The following is a 20,235-nucleotide window of genomic DNA, read 5'->3' as shown; positions in this document are numbered from 1 at the left end:
ATAAGAGTTTGAAGGTGAACCTTCAAGCTAGGTTAGACTTTCACCTTGAGGAAAAACAACAACATTCAGAGTTAGATCGGTACATACATGTACTCAAAGGCCAGGCCTAAATGCTACTGGATAACTATACTTTATGTTTATGGCTGTCTCTGTTCACTCTGTACATGAGCTATGTTGTGAAGAAGAGTGGAATAGATGTGCAGAGGTAGGACAGACATTCCTAAAAGACTTACAGCTGCAGTTGCAGGCAAAATAGATCTTTCAAAGTATTAAATCAGGGATGGAGTAGGAATGTACACAACCCTTTTACAAGTTATTTGGAGAAACTAAAATTTAATTAAAAGTCATTTATCTATTTTTCTTCCACTACACAATTATTCACTATTTTGTGTTGATCTATCACATAAAATCCTAGTGAAACATGTTTTCTGGCTGTAATCTGACAAAAATTAGAAAAAAGTTCTTTGCAAAGCACAGTTAGAACATTTCCCTTTAACTTAAGTCTTGCAAGATCCCATCCCCTCCACAGTGCTTCGTGTTTGCAATATTTGCAGCGGTTCATGCTCACCCATTAAAATGCAAGAGATATATGTGGTGTGAAAACATTAATCAGTGAACACTCACACTTGGACATAGTACTGTTTTCCTAAGGCAGAGTTGTGTTGCTGAGAGTCTGCCTTCGTGGCAGCTGTGGACCTTTTGAGGTCTGGTTACGATATGGGAACAAAAGCAACAGACGCTTCGACCACACCAGAATAGATCAGAATGCCTCAAGTTTCCTCACTACGGCTACCTCCATCCAATATCTGAGGGATGTTATTGTGAAATCCTCTCATTTCAGAAATGATGTGCATATGTCTGTTTCTTCAGTAGACTTCTGTATATTTGGAGTCTGTACCAAACGACTCCAGTCTCCATCGGTGATATATGGTAAAGATGTTCTGGAAGCACTTAGACCTGCTCCAGGGACGCAAGAAGCCCTGGCCACCCCACAGTGTTTATTGCTGCCTTCCTCCCTATCCCATCTGAACAGTAGAATGTATAAGAAAGCGATAAATCCTGCAGAAAACCTGATGCTGGGTCTTAAATAATGGAGTCACCGACAGGTGTGAGAAACACAGGTGGTTTTACCATCAGTAACAAAATACAAGCTAAGTTTGTGATGTGAAACGGATCTAATTCAACCAGCTGCCTTGGTTATTGTATGTGTTGTATAGATATCTCGATGTCTGTGTAGAGTCTGGTTCAAAATAGTGTTTTTGGTCACCCTTTGTTACAGCATACATCCAAATTTGAACTGAAAATGTTACTTATTTTGTCAATATTATGCTCCCAGTTCACAATATTGTTTTTTGTTTTTTTTATAACCGAACCCTAGTTTTGTTGCATAGGTTTTTATTTTCGAGTGTTACAGTAAATGGGATTGAATAAAACTGCAAACAAAAAAATTGAAAGTAAGCTATGTATCATTTTCCATCCTCTACACTTTTAAACACTACTTTGTGTTGGCGTGTCACTTAAAAATCCCAATACTATAGTGACTGTGAAAAAGAGGGTAGTTTATGTCCACTGGCTGAAATCTATGTCTAAGACATATTGTGAATGATAAATAACTCATCTTAAATAGTTTCCTCTTTTCCTTGTTCTCTCTTTTCAGGATGACAAAGATTTGGTTCACGAATTTGTGGTAGCTGAAGGACTGACGTGTTTGATCAAAGTGGGGGCTGAAGCAGACCAGAACTACCAGAATTACATCCTCAGGGGTAAGTACACTAGTAAACTAACGATGCTCCTTCCTTTTGCCTCACCACGAGGATGTTTCTAATCAGTCCTGTAACAACTTTTCTTTCCATAAACCCATCAAGAGCCACATGTGCGTATATAAACTATGTAAATTGATGATTCTGCTTGATGACCCTCTTGCACACACACACACACACATGCAGAGTTAAAGCACATAAACACACTCAAGTGTGTGCTGCAGATACTGTGGTTCGGTGAGACCAAATGCAGCAGCTGCCTAATTTATGGCTCCCATGATGGGGAGGTGAAAGATCATTTGTGAGGAGGCTGAAGAGCTGAAGGACACCCTGTCTGTGGATACTTGAAGACCACAACTTTCATTCTAAAGTCACTACCATTTAACAGCCTGCTGTGAAAAAAGCAGGTCACACATGCTTAAGTGTCTAATAAAGTTCTGCCAGGATATTACAGATCATAAAACTAATTCCCCTTTGCCTTCTCTCTCTCTCTCTCTCGCTTTCTTTCTTTCCTTCTTTCCATTTATTTTATTTGTCTTTGTTTTACTGTCTTTCAATTTGAATATGTCACTTTTTTATCTTGATTGCACTGATTTTTTTAGCCTGTGCTTTATTAACTATGTAGGTGTGATATTAGCTTAATATGAGCTTATGCCAAATGTTTTCCCTCACGTGGGCCAGACGCCTTTCAGAGTGTTTTTCACCCCTGCATCGCACATTTCACTTGCATGCGACAGCCGCAAGTTTAGCCTGTATGAAAATCCCTTTAATATCTGGAAACTTTCCTGGAAGAAAATCTGCAGAATAGAAACTAAGAAAGAGTCTCACCTTCCAAGGAAAAGGTCAAGGACAACAACCCTACACATAAAGCGGAACAATGAAATGGTTTAGATCAATGGTGTCTGAAGTCAGTCCTCGGAGGCCTGCATGTTTTTGTTCTTCACTAGTTTAACATACCTGAAACAAATAATCAACTGGTGGTTCACTATCCGGCCTCTGTAGATATCTGACAAACTGACTAGGTTGTTGGACCATTTGAAACAGCTATATTAGAGCAGAAGCACATCTGCAGTTGGAAGAAAACTGACCCTTAATGACTGGAGCCGGACACCCATGGTTTGGATTAAAAGACATTTACATTTTTGCAAAACTTTTAGATGATTTATCGCATTAAATCCCAGTACAATACATTAAACACCAGTAAAGTGACTAGATATTTTTAAAGTTCAGAGGGTATATGTAATTTTTCACGGTGCTGTATTTTAGGCAGTCTGTTGCTATTGTTCTATGTCGTCACCACAAACTGCTGTTTTTCGTATGTTTCTCTACATCACCATGAGAAACTCTCTCCCTTAAGAATTTTTAAACTGTTTCAACTCTTGACCTAATTTCTGCTGGCAAGCTGAGGAAACGTGGAGCGTAGAAGATCACCCTCCCTCTGTGGGGTGTTATTTGGAGAACACAAGCTGAGTTTGAGCTGGAGCCCACATGCACAAGTCAGAAATGCATATAGATCTGACTGCTCTGCTGTTGATGACTTTCAAGAGCAGCTAAGTCAGAAGGATTCTCTACAGGGTCAGGGGAGTAAATTAGTCGTCTTAACTTTTCACACGTGCACAGTGAGACATGAGAGGAGAAAAATCACTATATGGTATCAAATACTGATCACCTTTAATGTGGGTGTTTGTTCTGCAATGTCTTTCAAGTTGAGCCTTGAGAGAAAAAAAAAAAAGAGGATAAGCAAAGAGAATGCAGTCTTGAACCCATCTGTCTGGTGTGCATTAAAAACCTTCCCGACAAAACAATCTTGCTCTCTTTCATGAAGCTCCTTCAATCTTACGGATCTTTTGTAGTTAGAAACGACACACAGACACACATGCACACCAGTCTGCTCGCCTTTTACAAGAACAGGTTCCCAGTCCTAAATCTGTGAAAGATTCTATGCAATCCACACTTTACCCCTTCTTAATTTTTTCTTTTTGTTTTTTTCTTTTCTTTCTTTTTTGTTATTTTGTCTTGGGAAAGCCCCCTGGAGATGTCTGTGGCTAGTTAGTGCTCACACAGACCTTTACATGGCCCCTCACACCTGGCAGAGGCCTTCAAAACCTGGGCTTAGCTCTTGAAGACCTGAACTTCTTGGGGCTCAGGGGAGAGCTTGTGTGCCTTTATCATCTCAGCAGAAGTAAGGGTGTGAGGTCACTCTTTCAGAGGTGCCAATGCCATCTGGTTCTCCTGTTAACTTTTGTAATTAGTTGTGAAGCCCAGAGACGCCTCATTTGGATCATTCAGTCCTCATTTGCGTTAAAACCCAGTCTCTGCTCTGCATCTCTGAAAAAAGATGTAGAAACAGCCCTAAAATAGATTCATATTTTATTTAATGTGATAGCATCATCCTTTATTGAAGAGATTTCATCATTCCATATTTAAATGTTACATGCTATAGGAGTCGTCTCACCTGGACACTCCAGTGGAACTTTGGTCAGAGATTAAAACAGCTTTTTCAGCAACAAACATTTCAAATGTCTGGTGCAAAGTAAAGGATGACGTTTTGTGGACCTGTTTCTCCTCCAATGTTCCTTGGAGCCTTGCTAAAGTGCATAATAGCATGATGATTTGTTTCCTTGATATTGCAAAAATTCTCAGAAAAAGCTACTAGTGAGGAAGACTCCCTGAGAAACCCTATTTGCAGCTGGACAAAGCAAACATTTGGAAGGAAATTCTCTGATCAGATGGCACCCAAAAAAAAAAAAAAAAAAAAACGTGGTGATGGCAGCGTCTTGCTGTGGAGATGCTTTTTTTTTTTTTTTTTCTAAATTCAACTGTGAAGTTTTGACGTGTGAAAATTGAATACAAAATGCATGGTACAAAATTTTTAAAAAGCCATGTTTCATTTTCCTACTTTTGTCACATAACATAACATTTTTGGTTGTAACATGACAAAATGTTCAAGGTTTTTAAATTGGAATCATTTCACAAGGCAAGTCACTGTATCCACACCTAAATATGCTTTTGTGCCATTCTGTCTTTTCCATTTGTATTAAGGTACTAAATGTACTGTGTTTTCATGGTAACCTATCACTGTTGACAGCCCAGTAAGTGCTTTCACAGCTTTAAAATAAAAGCAGCCTGTGCAAAGGGTCAGCTAGGTTTCAGCAGGAAGCTTAAGGTTTTTGACTGTGGTAAGAAAAAGAATCCTTATGGTACTAATTATCAAGAACAAAACAAGTAGATGGGCTGGAAGAGCCGAATCACAGCGTTTCTTCCTGAATCTTTGTTCCATTCGCCGAATTCATAAGAACACGAACATAACAACCATGTTTAATTGGTTTCTATAAAAACAGGAGTGACTGAGGGAAAAAAAAGGGTAGATTAAAGAAGCACTAGTTACAATGGACTTGAAGCAATTATTCTCTTCTTTGAAATGCTTGTTGTTGACATTCTTCTTTTTAAGTTGTGTTTTTAGCTGTGCTTTCCTGAAGCCTGTGCCATTTCTGTTTGTATGCGTTTGTTGACAAAGCGCTTGCTGTCTTAAATCTGCAGTGGAAACAAATGAAAAGCAAAGATTTGCTTTTTAAAACATAGGAATTTAGAGAGGTTGCCTCCTTTCTTTACTCCCACAGTATTTATACTGTCAGTATTTATACTATTTTCATACCATCTCAGGTAATTGAGACCCAAATTGTACTTTAACTAGGCCAAACCAAAACATTTAATCTGTCGCAACGGTGACAGTTATATTGTTTATATCATGCTAGGTTGGTATGTATCACTTTTATCACCAAAAAACTTTAATTATTTTTTGAAAACCATTTTGTATAAACCCAGTTTATTTTTGTCTGCTATTAGTATTTGATTGATAATCTGAAACATATAAGTGTGACAAAAAAAAGAAATCCGTTTCGGGTCAAATACTTTCACAGCTTTGAACCCGAGCAATCTTGGATACATTTTTGGAAAACATGTCCATAAATTGTCATGCCGAGGAGGCCATATCTCATCTTCTGCTTTACGCTGTACGGTAAATGTAGTATTTATAGCTTTAACAGATAGGACCTGTGTTGTGAACAAGCCAGATCCCGAAGTGTAACAAGGAAATAATTTATGGCCGTATTTTTCATTTTCATGCTTTTATCTCATCCTGTCTTCTTTGCTCCTTTGAGGTGTGTATATTTCTCTCTCTCTCCTGCTACTGTTTCTGATGACACGGCTGTTCTATCACGGCTGTGATTTCCTACGTACTTTGTGGCTGGAGGTTCTCAGAGAAACATCGGTGTGGGAAAAGGAGCTGTGTTCCAGTTGAGTGTTTCATTGCCTCCTAAAACATTTGGGATGTGGATCTCTGTTCCCATCAACTCACCCGGTCTAGCTTTTGGCCAGATATATTCTTGGGCAGCCATGTCTGAAACTTTGAGTGCACCTAAAAACACTAGACTAGATGAGTTTTCTTCTTTTTTTATTTTTGTTGCTGTTTGTCTCTGCCGGGATGTAGTGCTTCAAACTGTACATGTGGCATGTCACTGAGGTTGAGGAGTGACACAGCTACTCTTTGCTTTTTCGTCCCAGTACCAAGATTGTGTGCGATCCAAAAGTTCACAGTAAACAAAGAATTTTTCTTCTCTTCTACAAATAGCAGCGGAACCAGCTGTGTTTTCTTTTTTGTTTTTCTTTTTACCTCTTTTGTGCCGAAATGTATAAAGAAACCCGGCAAAAATCACAGTGTGTCACATGTTCCATGTTAATACTCTTCAGATAACCTGCATCAAGAATACAGGCTGGCTTCAAATGTGTACAGATGAATGTGATCATGTGTTCCTGAAAAAAAAAAAAAAAAAAAAAAAAAAAAGAAAAGCAGCACATTTTTCCAGTATACCGTTACATACTAGAGGGTCTTTTTAGTGCTCTTAATTTAGAATCTGGATCATTGTTTTGACTACCACGCTTTGAGTGAAAACCCAGGCACAGTTGAGGTAACAGAGGCGTTGGAAGCTGTTCTTGGAAACAGTGCGTATTGCGTTGTCTGGCTGTGTTATAGGTCGTCTGCTCTGGAGGGGAAACCTTTACGATGTCCCATCGTCTGGATAAACAATTCCATTCGGTCTGAGCTGTGCCGTGTGGATTTTGTGCAAATGTGTAGGTATGGATACATGCTGAGGTTTTACTTTACTATTATCATTTACTTGTTTTTTTGTGATCAGGCTGGACCGATGGTAAAGGAGAAGATAAGTTCACCAGATATGCTGAGAAGAACAAGGATGAACTCCTCTCATTGTGTCAGTAGAAGCATAACTTTCTGGAGGTTTCATGCAGGTTTTTGACCCAATCTTTTGCATATTTTTTCATATATTTAAAACTCCTCAATGCCTCATTCTTGACCTAAAGAGTCCATGTTGCTCAGTTTAAGCTGACAATGCTCGTACCAGAATGGACCGCCCTGGTTTTCAGAACTGGCTTGATTCTTTATGGCACAGATTCAAGAAGTTGTGTGAAATGTTCCTCAGAGATGCATATCGACATGTAACGTTACAAAGCTGCAGTATATTTGTTGGCTGTACATCTGTGATATGAATCTCTTGTTCCAGCACTTTAAAGATTCATTGAGGTTTGTTGACTGTGGAAGGGACACTGTAAAACAAAACATTCTGTTTAATAATAGAGTTCAAGTGAACATAACTTAATTCTTATCATCTTGTTGTTTGTACTCATCTTGAATAAGTGGTGTGAACTTTTGGATGAAAAATGCTTGATAACATAATCTATTTAAGTTGAGATAACTCAAAAAACATTAAGTTATTTGAAAGTGATGATGATTTTGGACTGCAAAGGGTTAACTCTTATTGCCCTGGACTCTTTTGTTTTTGGAGGAATCGTCTTGAATGACCAGGAAGACAGAGTTGAAACCATCAGCCCAATTAATTAAAGCCAAATAAGTGTTTTGGACAAATTGTTTACAGCACTGGTCCATCACCATGCTTCTTATGGGAAACAGAGTAGATGGCACCGGTGCAAAATAAATTTGATGAGAATAACACTTCAGCTTAAAAATATTGTTTACCATACCTTACTTGTATACAACTTAGTGTCAAGATGTCTTTGCTATTTAGTTTATGTACAGCTAAACATAATTTATCAAGTTATTTTAGGTTTTCAATACTTATATCACGCAACATAACTTCATTTGTTTTTATATGCTGCAATAATTCATTCTTTTTAGGCAATTGATTTATATGTAATGGGCCAAGTATCCCACAATGCATTGTGCCCCCAGCAGCAGAAGCTTATTAAAGCATTTTTTTATTTGTCACAGAAATTAGTTTTAAGATGTCTAGGGTGAAAACGTAGACTCCAATGCTCCGTCTATGTAGTGGGTTCATGAAGAATGAGGCTACTTTCTGAACATTACAGCTCTTATTAACTAGTTTTTAGCATTTACATTTGGAGAAATGAAACTGTACCATCAGTGTTCATTTGTCATGTGTTCATTTCTATGACCACCCTGCTCTGCTTCTACTTTCTAACAAAGTTTGAGTTGAAAAATAAACAGAAAGCAGGAGTCAGGGAGTGTTTCAAGCAAGTACCTTCTTTCTATACAGTCCCTAGTTTAAGAAAAATAGTTTTGATTTATTAAGTGACTTTAAGTTACGGTCACTAAAATTGCACAAGTTAATGCAACTCAAGTTAGTTGAGTTGTCTAAATTTAAGATGTATTTTCATATTCTAACATTTTTAAGTTTTGAAAACTTGATTTTTTGAGGCAGCAAGTTTACATAATTTTTTAAAGTAATGTCCACATATTCCTTTTTACAGTGAAGGAACTCGTCATTTTAGGAACCAGTTTGAGATGGTTTGAGCTGTGTGAAAAAGTGCATGTTTTCTTATCTTTCCCATTTTGAACAGTGACTTAGAGAAACATATAACTTTGTATTATTATTATACTCCATGAAAACAGCTTTCTTGATGCTCTTATCAACTTTTACAAATAAAATTTTAAAAAAGAATAAATATGGAAATATGATTTATGTTTGTTTGTTTTTCAACCCAAAAAACTGGATACATAAAGAAGCAAGTTTGACTTTTAAAATAATAGTTCAGCTTCATGTTACTGCATTAAAATATTTATTATAGCTTCCAAGTTTATAGTTTTTCTCATAAAAGGTACCTGTCTGTTAATTTTCTCCCCTGGGCTGACAGGAAAGACTCCATTTGGAAAGAGGAAATTTAGTTTCTCATGGTTTCAGCTGTTGACGTCCCAACTCTCAGAGGTGCACCACCTATATTTTTCTTTCCTTCCAGCGTTATTCTTTCAGTAAATTGAATCAATTTTTTTGAAAACTGATTTTATTTATTTTTATTTTATTTACTTTAATTATAGGGCTTGTCTCACTGATATCCAACATCTCAGTTACAAGAAAGATCTGCTTTGATAAAACAAAAGCAAAATTACAAGCACAGCAACAAAACAAGCAATTAGCTAATAAAACTTGAGCTAAAAGCAAGAGCAAAATTGAAAAAAATGTTATTAAAACTAACAAATATTCTGTAGCTTAGCTTATATTTATAGTATTCATTACTCCCTTGTTGTATATTTATTAACACTAAAACAAAGAGTCCATGTGTTTGTGTTCAAATATAAAGATTATTTATGCCACTCCCATTGAATCACACCACAATGGCCCTCATATGAGCAAAAAGCTTGCATATGGACCCAGTTCAACCCCACCTGCTTGACCTATATTCTGCCTCCCCTTAGTTTTCTCCCTGGATCTGTAGATGTCTTCCAAACTCAACAAACCCACTGGCTGGGGAATTCTAGTTTCTTTTCAGAGCCTGGTTTTACTGTGAAAGAATTCAGAATGGAACTATTTCATGATAAGTCTTATAGATTTTATTAATACACCAAGCTTTTACTTCATTATCCCCATCATTTCGAGCAACAATATATATCCTGCCATAACACAACATTCAAAGCGTAGAATCATTTGAATGAGCTTTACATCAGATTTACGTTGTTTTTTTGTTTTTTTGGAGGGGGGTGTGGGGGGGATTCATGCATGTGACCAAAATCAGAATCACATCACATTCCCCTCAAGAGTGGTAAGAGTTTATCACAGCTCATTCTTCAATTCACTTTACAAGTGGGTGGATGTGATGCAGTTTGCCAAAGACTGTCCAGTTTGGATGGAATGCAGAAGCTCATCTGTTGGCAAAAAGCCCAGCTGTTCATTGTTCATTTCTTTCTTTCTTGTTTTTTGCAACATTTGTCATTTATTTAGGACAGAAGCAACTCTACATTTGCAACTATTTATAACAGAGGGGATAGAAGTAGAGAAAATAGTTTAAAAAAATATTTTTCATCACCTCTTTTTACTGATCCGCTCTCCTCTGCACTGCTGTGCATGATGTTTGCGGTGCTTGCTCAGCCAAATATCAGAGAGGCTTTCTAGCTTTACTTAATGCTAATGTTCCATTAGCTCTGTTTGTTTGTCTCCGGGGATTGTGTTTGTGATTAGGGCCTACACCAAATTTTGTCAGATGCCAAAAACATGCACGCCTGAAAATGAAAGTATCCCCCAGTTGTTTTACTTTATGGGGCTCAGTGCAAGTCTGGCACACAGCACGGTGACTGAAATTGCTCTGGCAGAGGCACTTTGTCTGGCTCTAATGGTCTGGGTGATTAGCTGACTAACAAATAGAAGGCAGCCCACGACCGTGTCTTAATCCAGATCATATACAATAAGAGCCGAGCTGTAAACTTGTCTTTTTATGGCCCTCAGATGCTAAATCAGACCTTAGCCTGAGGCATTGAATGCAGTGAGGAAAAATGTTAGAAACAAAAGGAAACGTGTCAGCTTTCAACATAATCATCAAATAAAGTTTCTTGGCTTTGTTTCTCAACCTTAGATTGTGTGGCTGCACACACTAGTTAAACTTCACTGCATATACTGTACCTTCAGACATTTTGCTGTAACAAATTTCTGATCTGACTGGTTAGATTTAGTGACAAGTTTTTGGTGTCAACAGACTAAAACTTTTAGACCCTTAGCCAGTATGCAATGTTTATCTCTAGTTGGACGTTGCTTACAAAACAAACATACAAACATACAAAGTTTAAAATGCAAGAACAAATGAGTAAAACCATAAACTTTATTAATACCTATAAAAAAAAAACAAAAACATGAGATTAATGTGTGAATTGAGATAAATACTGATTCTAATGTCAGTAAACCTCAAATTACTACAACCCAGAATTTTTGATATTCCACTTCTCTATGTATGTTCTCTATCCCAGTGTTTAAAAGACCCAACTCAATATAGCTAATAATATTTGTTGCAAATTGGAAAGTGGAGGCTAATGTGCAGAAATGATGTGTACTAGTAAATTTATTCATCAGGTCTGCTTTAGCTAACTTCAGAAATTAAACAAAAAGAATCCAAGTAAATACCAAACAACAATAAAAAAAAAACACCTCTTAAAATTAGAACTTCTGGCAGACCTTCCTAGAAATGACTAACTCTTCAAAAGCTTGGAGGTAGCGTGATTATTTGGAGTTTGTTTGACTCTTTCATGACATTTTCTTTCTGGTTCTCCAAACTGAGTTTACTATGTTACGTTTGTCATCAGGAACTTGACAGAGTTCCTCATTCCTGCTCATAAATAACCACACAGTACCTCTGTACAGAACAAAATATATGAAAAAGTAAGTAAAACGACAAGATGAAATAGTGACAAAAAAATACTTCTAAGTGTTGCAATTGTTGTTTCATTTTCTTTATATGCTGTTCTAGAGGGCTGAAACTCAAACTGCCAACAAAAAAAAAAAAATGTCTTACCTCATGTGCACAATATAATTTCTCCCTCTTAAGACAGAAAGTTACTTAAGGACACATGTCAGTACTGTATAAAAATATACAGTTTTTATACAGTAATGCTGCATGTAGTCCTGCATTTTCATTTTAAGGGGACTTTTAGGGGAATTATAAGCAATATACAGCACACACACACACACACACACACACACACACATATATATATATATATATATATATATATATATATATATATATATATATATATATATATATATATATATATATATATATAAAACCATAAACTTTATATAGTTTATAAAAGTTTATATGGTATATATATATATATATATATATATATGTGTGTGTGTGTATATATATATATATATATATATATATCTATCTATCTATCTATCTATCTATCTATCAATAGATAGATAGATAGATAGATAGATAGATAGATAGATAGATAGATAGATAGATAGATAGATAGATAGATAGATAGATAGATATAGCATCTCTTAGTAATTTATTTTTTTTCTTTCACAAGTCTTGGGGTTAAGCTGTAATATGATCAAATATATAGTATGTTCATGGGTTTTCATTGCTGTATGTGGCTAACAACAGCCCTGAAGGTCAATGAGCACTTTTTGCCAATCCCCATGAAGAGGCAAGCCATGAAATATAGCTTAAGAAAACACTATAAAGCACTCCAGGGCTGAGAACTGAGACTTTTTCCATAAGTTCATTACCACAAGCAACCCCTTTCACAAATTAGTAGTCATAAAGTCTTCTGTTAGTATATAACTCTTACTCTGAACATTTCTTTGTTTAGCTCAATGATTAAATAATGCACATTTTAAATCTGCATAATTAGTTCAATCTATATTTTACTTCTGTAGAAGTTCTTCTTCTGATTGTAGGAAGATAACCAAACCAAACTATACCTGAAAACTTTTTTTCTGGATGTTATTGTAAAGCAAAACTAACTTCTGGAAATATGGAGTGCTAAAATTAAAAATGCGAGTCCAGCTTCTCACTATAGCAGAATAAGCAAGATAAGGGGCTTTAAGTTGCATTAGCCTGGATGGAGAACTGGCCTGTAACCAAACGTCCTGGGAAAATGGATCTTGTGCCCTAACAATCCCAATCCCAACAATCTCATTTTATTTAAAATGCAAGAGAAACCAAAATGGCAAGTGAAAGCAACACATTTCAATGCTTAGCTGATTCTTTAAAGGTAAACTTTGAGTTTTTTGTTGGGAATCTACATTTGACTCTGCTCCCTTGTGATGGTCCAGCATCCCAGACCTCAGTGTGCTTCTCACCTCGGCAGTGGTCATGGAGCTGCCCTTCCTGCACATTCCTGAGGCTGTGGAAGATAATTACTGTGGTTTATGAGAGGGAGAGGCCCAGAAGAAACACTTCCATCAGACCTTGGTTGTTTAAGCTTGAAGTTCTCTCTCAATTCTAGGTCAGTTTATATCTCTCACAGTTCATAGGTCTGCAGTTACCTTTTGAAGTTTTAAATCAATCAATCAAGAAAGGAACAAAAAACAAAATGCTTTCCACTGAGATAAAATGACTGATCAGCAGAAACCAAGCCTCTCACTAAACACTGTCACTAAAGCTGGATTTCAGTAAAATGTAGCTCATCTTGCCTAAAAGCTTGGTTTAATGTTACAGTAACCGTATGTATCCTTTAATGCAACAACTACGTGTCACTGAAAGGCACTCCTTAAACTTTTTCACATTTTCACACACATATTACAACAACAAACTTCAATGTATCAATAACTCAAAGCAATCTTTTGGGTTTCCTTAGAAACGTTTTGCATTACTTTGAATTATGAAGGATTGAATAGAGTTGCTGTGAGATTTATTGAAGAGATGGGTGTACAAATCATCATCATCATCATGATGACTAAAGTTGTGGAAATGTTTAAAGTATGGTTAGGTTATAAACTGATATCACAACCATTGGACATCTCACAGTGCACTGTTCAACCCAACGTCAGAAATTGAAGAAACAACTACTGACCTACCAATACATGACCATCCACCTAAAACTTGGACTAGAGACTGCAAAACACTTGACACCAAGTTGGAGGGTCTCCCATGATCCTCTAATTTGGAGGATCGTTAAGACCACGATCTTAAACACGCAGTCAGAACTACACTGGTTGAGCTCAAAGCTCATTCATAGGCTAGAGCGACCCAAAGTCCAAACCTGAATCCAATTTAGCTTCCATAGACTTAGGAAATATAAGTTATGCTCTTCATCCATTCTGACAGTTGGGGCTATTTTGGAAAAGAAAAAAAAAAGACCAGGCACAAATTTCCATCTTAACACTTGCAGCTGCCATTCCAGTAAGAGGTTGTTCCACAAACTATTAATGCAGGGAGAGTTGAAGGAAAAAGAAACATTATAGCCTAGATCATCTTACACCGAATAACTATTAGATATAGGTTAGTTTGCCAAAGTGTACCAACTCCATCTGCTGTCTGCATTGGTAATCATTTAGAAAGTGATTACACAATTTCCTCTCTGTGCTCATAGATATCCTTATAGTGAAGGGCAGTACAGTTTACTTTAAACCATTGCAGTGTGATTTCACTATTCAACTCGTGGTTTTCGGAGCTTTGCATTAAATTGTACATAAGTGACCTTCAGCAATGAAGGCTTTCATGAAGCAGTACTTTTGATATGTGAGGAACAAGGTAATGTTTATGTGGGTTCTATTGTGGTTTCGAACAGTTTGCATATATTTTGCTTCTCACTGAATAAAATCCATACGCAATATATTCGTTCTCGTTTTTCATTTGCTTGGCTTCATGTTTAAACCAGACATTCAGCCACTTTCTATATATTAGATTTTCTTTTTTTTTTACTAATGTCTTATGGTAACATGTCAGAATGATCTGAAAGGTATTTCATTTTGTGGCTACCAGATAAAGTCTCATCTGTCAGCAGCTTTGTGTAATGGCACTTTTAAAAGCCTCATTAAGGCCACCTCTGTTTTCTCACTCCTGTTTGCTCTGGACATTCCTCAAAAACCACAGAGCACTTCTGCAGATACCTTTTACAGGTGCCTGCAAGAGATAAAAGTCTGCACAGTGATCCTATTGCAGGTATGGATTTGAAAAAAAACATGCAGGTTCCTGTATTTGTTTGTTGATGAATTTAGTTTTGTTTTCCTTGCTGCAGAGCATGCAGCAGAAATTAACCTTTAAGCGTGTTTTCGTCTGACATGTTGGGACGAACTGACTCCTTATTGATAAAAGATGAAATTCTGCGGCCGCTGCTCCAGAGAGTCATCAGCATGCACAAACACACAGAGATATGGATCCATGCTCGCTCTCATGCGTGATGTACACACAGCAGCTGCACCTGGGAATTTTGGCTTATCTACAGCAGATACATGATTTTCTAACCCGCCATGAGAAACGCAGAGGGAAATGTATCATAACTGCAAGCTTTTAGCAGAAGGTCTCATGAGAAAGTGTTTCAAACTGAAATCAGAAATGATTAAATTGTTCCGTTTTTGAGAAACATTAAATATTTCTTTTATTTGGTCATTCACTTTGAGCTTCTATTGATATGAAACTAATATATTTTTAATATATATTTGTTTACTGTAACACCACAATTTTATGTTATGTCAGTTTTTGCAGACATGTCTATGATTTTGCAGCAAACAATCTTTCTTCTCCAAGTTAACATTCTGAGACAAAATGACATTGTCACTAGTACTAGACAAAAGGTATTAGCCTATCTAACTTTGATCATAAACATTTTGATATTTTTTCTTCTGAAATCTGACATTCACTAGTGAAGCCTCCCACACACTGACATACTTAGGTTTGACAATACTGACAGTATCTACTCCCAAGTTGATTTACTGATTTTGTAGACCTTTATATCAATGGTCAGACTGCTTTCACATGAAGTGTCAAGTAAAGAATCATTCTTTTAATGCCTGTACAAGCATCCTTACATTGATCAGTAATGTATTTATTTTTTTCTAATCTAATTTGTCCTCTGTTCCTTTCTCTTTGTAGCTTTAGGCCAGATAATGCTGTACGTGGATGGGATGAATGGCCTCATATCTCACAATGAAACAGTCCAGTGGCTTTACACCTTGGTTGGATCAAAGGTAAAAAGAATATAACCATTAGCTCTGAAAAGATTTCCTCTCCCTTCAGAGATTGTAAACTCTGTAATGCCATTGCAACAGTCTCAGCTAGGTAATCTCATCAGAGCACTTAAAAACAGATTGAATCATGATGTCTAAACGGATTCAATCCTTTCGTGACACTGTGGCGCTTCAGCCCCCTTGTGACCAAATTGCTTGAGGAAGGATCTTGTTTTAACTTTAGATCTTATTTACCAGTGGTTTTGTGGAAATTATGACAGAATACTCATCTTTTTCTTTGTTTCTTTTAATGAAAAATGGCCTATTAGATCCATCATAGAGCTGTTTGTCATTTTACCACAGTTGATTCATTACCTTTCTGTCATTTCTTCCTTTCAGCTTACTGAAATTAGCAATTGTGTTATCCTTTCCTCATTTTTTGATGCTTTAAACTATTCTAAATTATTTATAAATCTATGTCATGTTATGCCAAGACTGATGTTTAAAAGTTTTCCTAATGGCATATATATACATAGGTGTTGGTGTTGTATCCAAATATCCTTAAATATCCAGTATTTTGTACACACTGTCACAGTTATGAAAACTCTGACTGTCCAGACAGAAACACGCTCAGACAAAACGAAAACATAAAGTATTCATGAATGTAGAGGTAATGCTAATTAATGGATATCAACATTGTCTAAAGTTGATTTTAGTATGTATCAATGTATCAATATTGAGCTTCCCTCTTTGAATTCTGTGCCTTCTACTTTGTATTTTTAAAAGTTTCGTCTGGTGGTGAAGACGTCCCTCAAGTTGTTGCTGGTGTTTGTGGAATACACAGAAAGCAATGCTGCCCTGCTAATAAAGGCTGTGAACACTGTGGATACCAAAGGAGGTACAGGACCAGAAAGATTGAAAAAAGCAAGAAATTGTAAACTGAACACACTGTTCAGTCTGCTGTCTACAGCAGTAGACTGAACAGTGTCTAGATATGTCTGTTCAGTACTGAATAGACTGAACAGACACATATCTATAGTTTGTCCTTACATTTTTCCTTTCACTTAAGTTTAATTGTACAAAAATTCCTGAAAAAAAATGGAAACTGATACTGCAGGCTGCTGATAATCTGAACAGTAGCAGATCTATGATTAAGTAATCAAGCATGGGTCCGTTGTAAGAGCTTCCTCCAACTGGTATTAAATATAGTAAATAGACAACATGACTGATTTCTTAGAGTGTACTTAGCAGCTTTAGCAGCAGGAACAGAATGTATACAATGACAATGAGTGAGCCAAAAATCCATAATAAATCTTAAAGCTCACTAATGCACTGTCTTTTTAAGCTGAAGACAGTTTGTTGAAGCCCTCCTTATGTTTTTCTTATACAGAAAAGCCTAATAAAAAAAGGAATCTAAAGGATTTTACAAGCCATGAAGAGAAAGGAGGATTTGTTACAGCCACATAACTCCAACTTCTATTTGCAAACCAAATAATTGCTTTGGAAGAAAGATCTTAATTTTTTCATATATATATATATATATATTTCAAATTGATGAGAAAAAATCAGTGGAGGTGATTATATCAACTGTCCCTTGTTTGAAAAGCTGTAACTAACGTCTTAAGTAAGTTTTATCTACTCACTTTAAAAGCTCAGCATTGTTGTGAGCAAGCAGCCTGGGCTGGCCTTCTGTGTGGAGGGGTCAGATATCTGTCAGTCTCACCTCAGTGTGAAACCATTGATACTCAGGGTAACAGGAAGACTGAACATGATTCCCCGAGCTGCAGATGAGAAGATGTAGCTAACCTAAAGACTGAGCACAATAGCAATAGCTTGACTGAAGCTACAAAATATTCTTTTTTAATTCTTGGTCGGAGTCGTCTTTTGACCATTTTTGCCCTATAAAATGGACAGGTGGATTGGAACAGATTTTTTCCCCACTATCTTTGTAAATGATCAGGTGTTTTTATTTGAGTCTCATCATGCACTATCCCTTGCATGATTTTGGTGGCACAGGTAAAAAACTTTGGTCAAATGTCATGGAAATCCTGGAGGAGAAGGACGGAGTGGACACCGAGCTGCTGGTGTTTGCCATGACGCTCATTAATAAGGTACTGAAATACAGCTTTAATTATTATTAGTAAACTATTAGTTTTCCTGATATGTTATGTGTTTTACTATCTCCACCACATTATGATCAAATGTTAACATACACAGGAATTATCAAATTCCTGTGACAGAGTTTGTGTTTCCTGCAAAGAAGCATTCATTCTATAATGAGATAAGACTTGTCTGTGCACAATCTCTGCCAGATTACATCAGATGACAAGAATAATGAGGGTTCCTCCTTTAGTTTTGACAACCATGACCGTCTGTTTGTTGTTTTTCTCTAGAAATATCTCTGGATTGCGTTTTCTTGTATTTGAGCAACAGGAGATGTGGGCTTCTTTCAGTCAGCTGATCGGTAGTGTGCAGCAGCAGGTGGAGAAAGAGCAGCATTATGCTCTAACAGCAAAATTTTCTGACAGCTCATTTGTAGGACTTTAAACTCCATCCATTCATTTTCTTACACCCTTATCACATTGTGGTCGGGAGGGGTGCTGTTGCCTTTCTCGAATTGGGAATTTAAACTGTAGGAGTGACTGTCATTCATTTCTCTATAACAAAAGATATTAACGTTTTAAAACCTTTGTTTACTTTGACACCATTAAGCTTACCTCAACTGTTAATGTAGACTCCTTCAAACAATTTAAGTACTGTTGCTCTTTTCTTGTCTGTCAGATGCCTCTTAAAGATACAACTATTTCTATTTCAACTTCAGTTCCGAATAAATATGACTAAATAAATTAATAGAAACAAGTCTGACAAAGCAGCAATATCTTTAGCATGTTTCTTTCATTTACTGGTTCGTTTCAAACTGATTATGTTTTTTTCTCAGACTCTGGCAGCCCTTCCGGATCAGGACTCCTACTACGACATGGTGGACTGTCTTGAGGAACAAGGTATTGAAGTGACGGCCCGGAGACATCTAGGCAGAAAGGGCACTGACCTTGATCTTGTTGAACAGTTCAACATCTATGAGGTAAAAAGTCACTCGCTGAAGACAAATACTACACCTCAACATAGTGGTATCGATTCATCACCAGTGTTTCATCACCTTGTTAAACTATAATGCCTTTTTTGACGCAGACGATTCTTCGCCATGAGGACGGGGACAACGAAGCCCAGCTGCCTCCATGTGGCAGAAAGGACCGCCGCAGAGCTAGCGTCGGTGGTACCAATGAGAGACGGGGCTTGGAGAGAAGACGGAGCCGGAGACATTCGCTGCAGAATAACAAAGACCATACTTCCAGCTCAGCAACTCCAAGCAACTCTTACTCCCATTCCAGTAGTTTCCTTCCCTTTGGTGGCCACCGAGTTGAAGACATCAGCGAAAGGTGAGGCAAAAGGAGCAAACGAAGGGAAAAGGTGAACGATATTCCAGAAAAGGACATTTTTCTTGGTACACTTTGCCGATTTATAGAACCAGTCTTGAGCAGATGCATTTTCTCCAGCCAGAGATTATAATTTAAAGAATGAAATAGGAGCCTTCTGCTACAAAGTAAGATTATATTAATTTTCTTTATGTCAGAGTCTCTCTTCTGCTGCGGATGACAGCAGGAACCATGTATAAACTCACGATATAAGCTATTGATGGTCTGCTTTATGTCATATTTATTTCAGAGAGACTGCTCTGACCTTAACTACACAATCCCATGTGTTTTCATATCAAGCAAACCTTTATTACTAAAAGCACTCAGAATTCAAAACTGATTCAACATTTTGTTATTGGACCATGCAGTAAAAAGAAACCACTTTGATTTTGACGGTCTGTCTCATTAAAGTACAATGTTAAAGCAATTCAAAGCAGAGTACCTACCTGTGTTCTCGACTGCACTCAGGTCTTCAGGTTTGCTAAATTCAATCCAGCAGGCCATTTGATACCAGCCTATCCTCTTCCAGCCTACCACAGGAAATTCAAGCTCCCTTTGAAGAGCACAATTTTCCATATTGTTAATGAAATCCAGACAACCTGGAGGGATCCAAACAGCAAACTGGAGGAAGAGTTATGTGTGATGATCCCACACTGTCAAATAAACCAGACTAGATATTGTCTACTGCTCTATCTCTGGTTATTTAATCAAACCTAATCATTTGATTTTGTCAATATGTAGCTCTTTATTCCATCAGTTTTATTTTTTTATAAAAGTGGGTCTCAAATGTATACTCACCCCTTAAAGGCAGATTTTTTATGAGATAAACAGATTAGTCCTTTACAATTCTTTTTCACCTTTAATATATCATACTTTTTATCATGTAAAATTAAACTGGAACGAAACAGTAAATGAAATAAATGTATCATTGTTGGATTAATGTTGACACACTTAAACTACAGTATTACCTTTGATTCAATTTCAGACTTTTTTGGGGCATATCAGTTAATTGGCTATATTTACTTTTTCTTTCTTGTTTGGCTGTAAATCAGACTAATTGCT

The 20,235-nt window shown here is 36.8% G+C and overlaps 1 protein-coding gene across 6 annotated transcripts in view; it reads left to right on the top strand.

Annotated features, from left to right (window-relative positions):
* Positions 1 to 20,235, top strand: part of fhod3b (formin homology 2 domain containing 3b) — a 97,206-nt gene that overhangs the window by 56,065 nt on the left and 20,906 nt on the right. For all 6 annotated transcript variants that reach the window (XM_044117569.1, XM_044117568.1, XM_044117567.1 and 3 more), the window contains exons 5-10: positions 1,658 to 1,763; positions 15,627 to 15,721; positions 16,487 to 16,598; positions 17,717 to 17,811; positions 18,639 to 18,782; positions 18,890 to 19,137. In XM_044117569.1, the coding sequence (XP_043973504.1) occupies positions 1,658 to 1,763; positions 15,627 to 15,721; positions 16,487 to 16,598; positions 17,717 to 17,811; positions 18,639 to 18,782; positions 18,890 to 19,137 (800 nt within the window). The remainder of the gene's footprint in view (positions 1 to 1,657; positions 1,764 to 15,626; positions 15,722 to 16,486; positions 16,599 to 17,716; positions 17,812 to 18,638; positions 18,783 to 18,889; positions 19,138 to 20,235) is intronic.

Source organism: Gambusia affinis, linkage group LG05 (genome assembly GCF_019740435.1).
Source record: "Gambusia affinis linkage group LG05, SWU_Gaff_1.0, whole genome shotgun sequence".
Classification (NCBI taxonomy): Eukaryota; Metazoa; Chordata; class Actinopteri; order Cyprinodontiformes; family Poeciliidae; genus Gambusia; species Gambusia affinis.
This window is presented reverse-complemented; position numbering and strand designations above follow the sequence as displayed.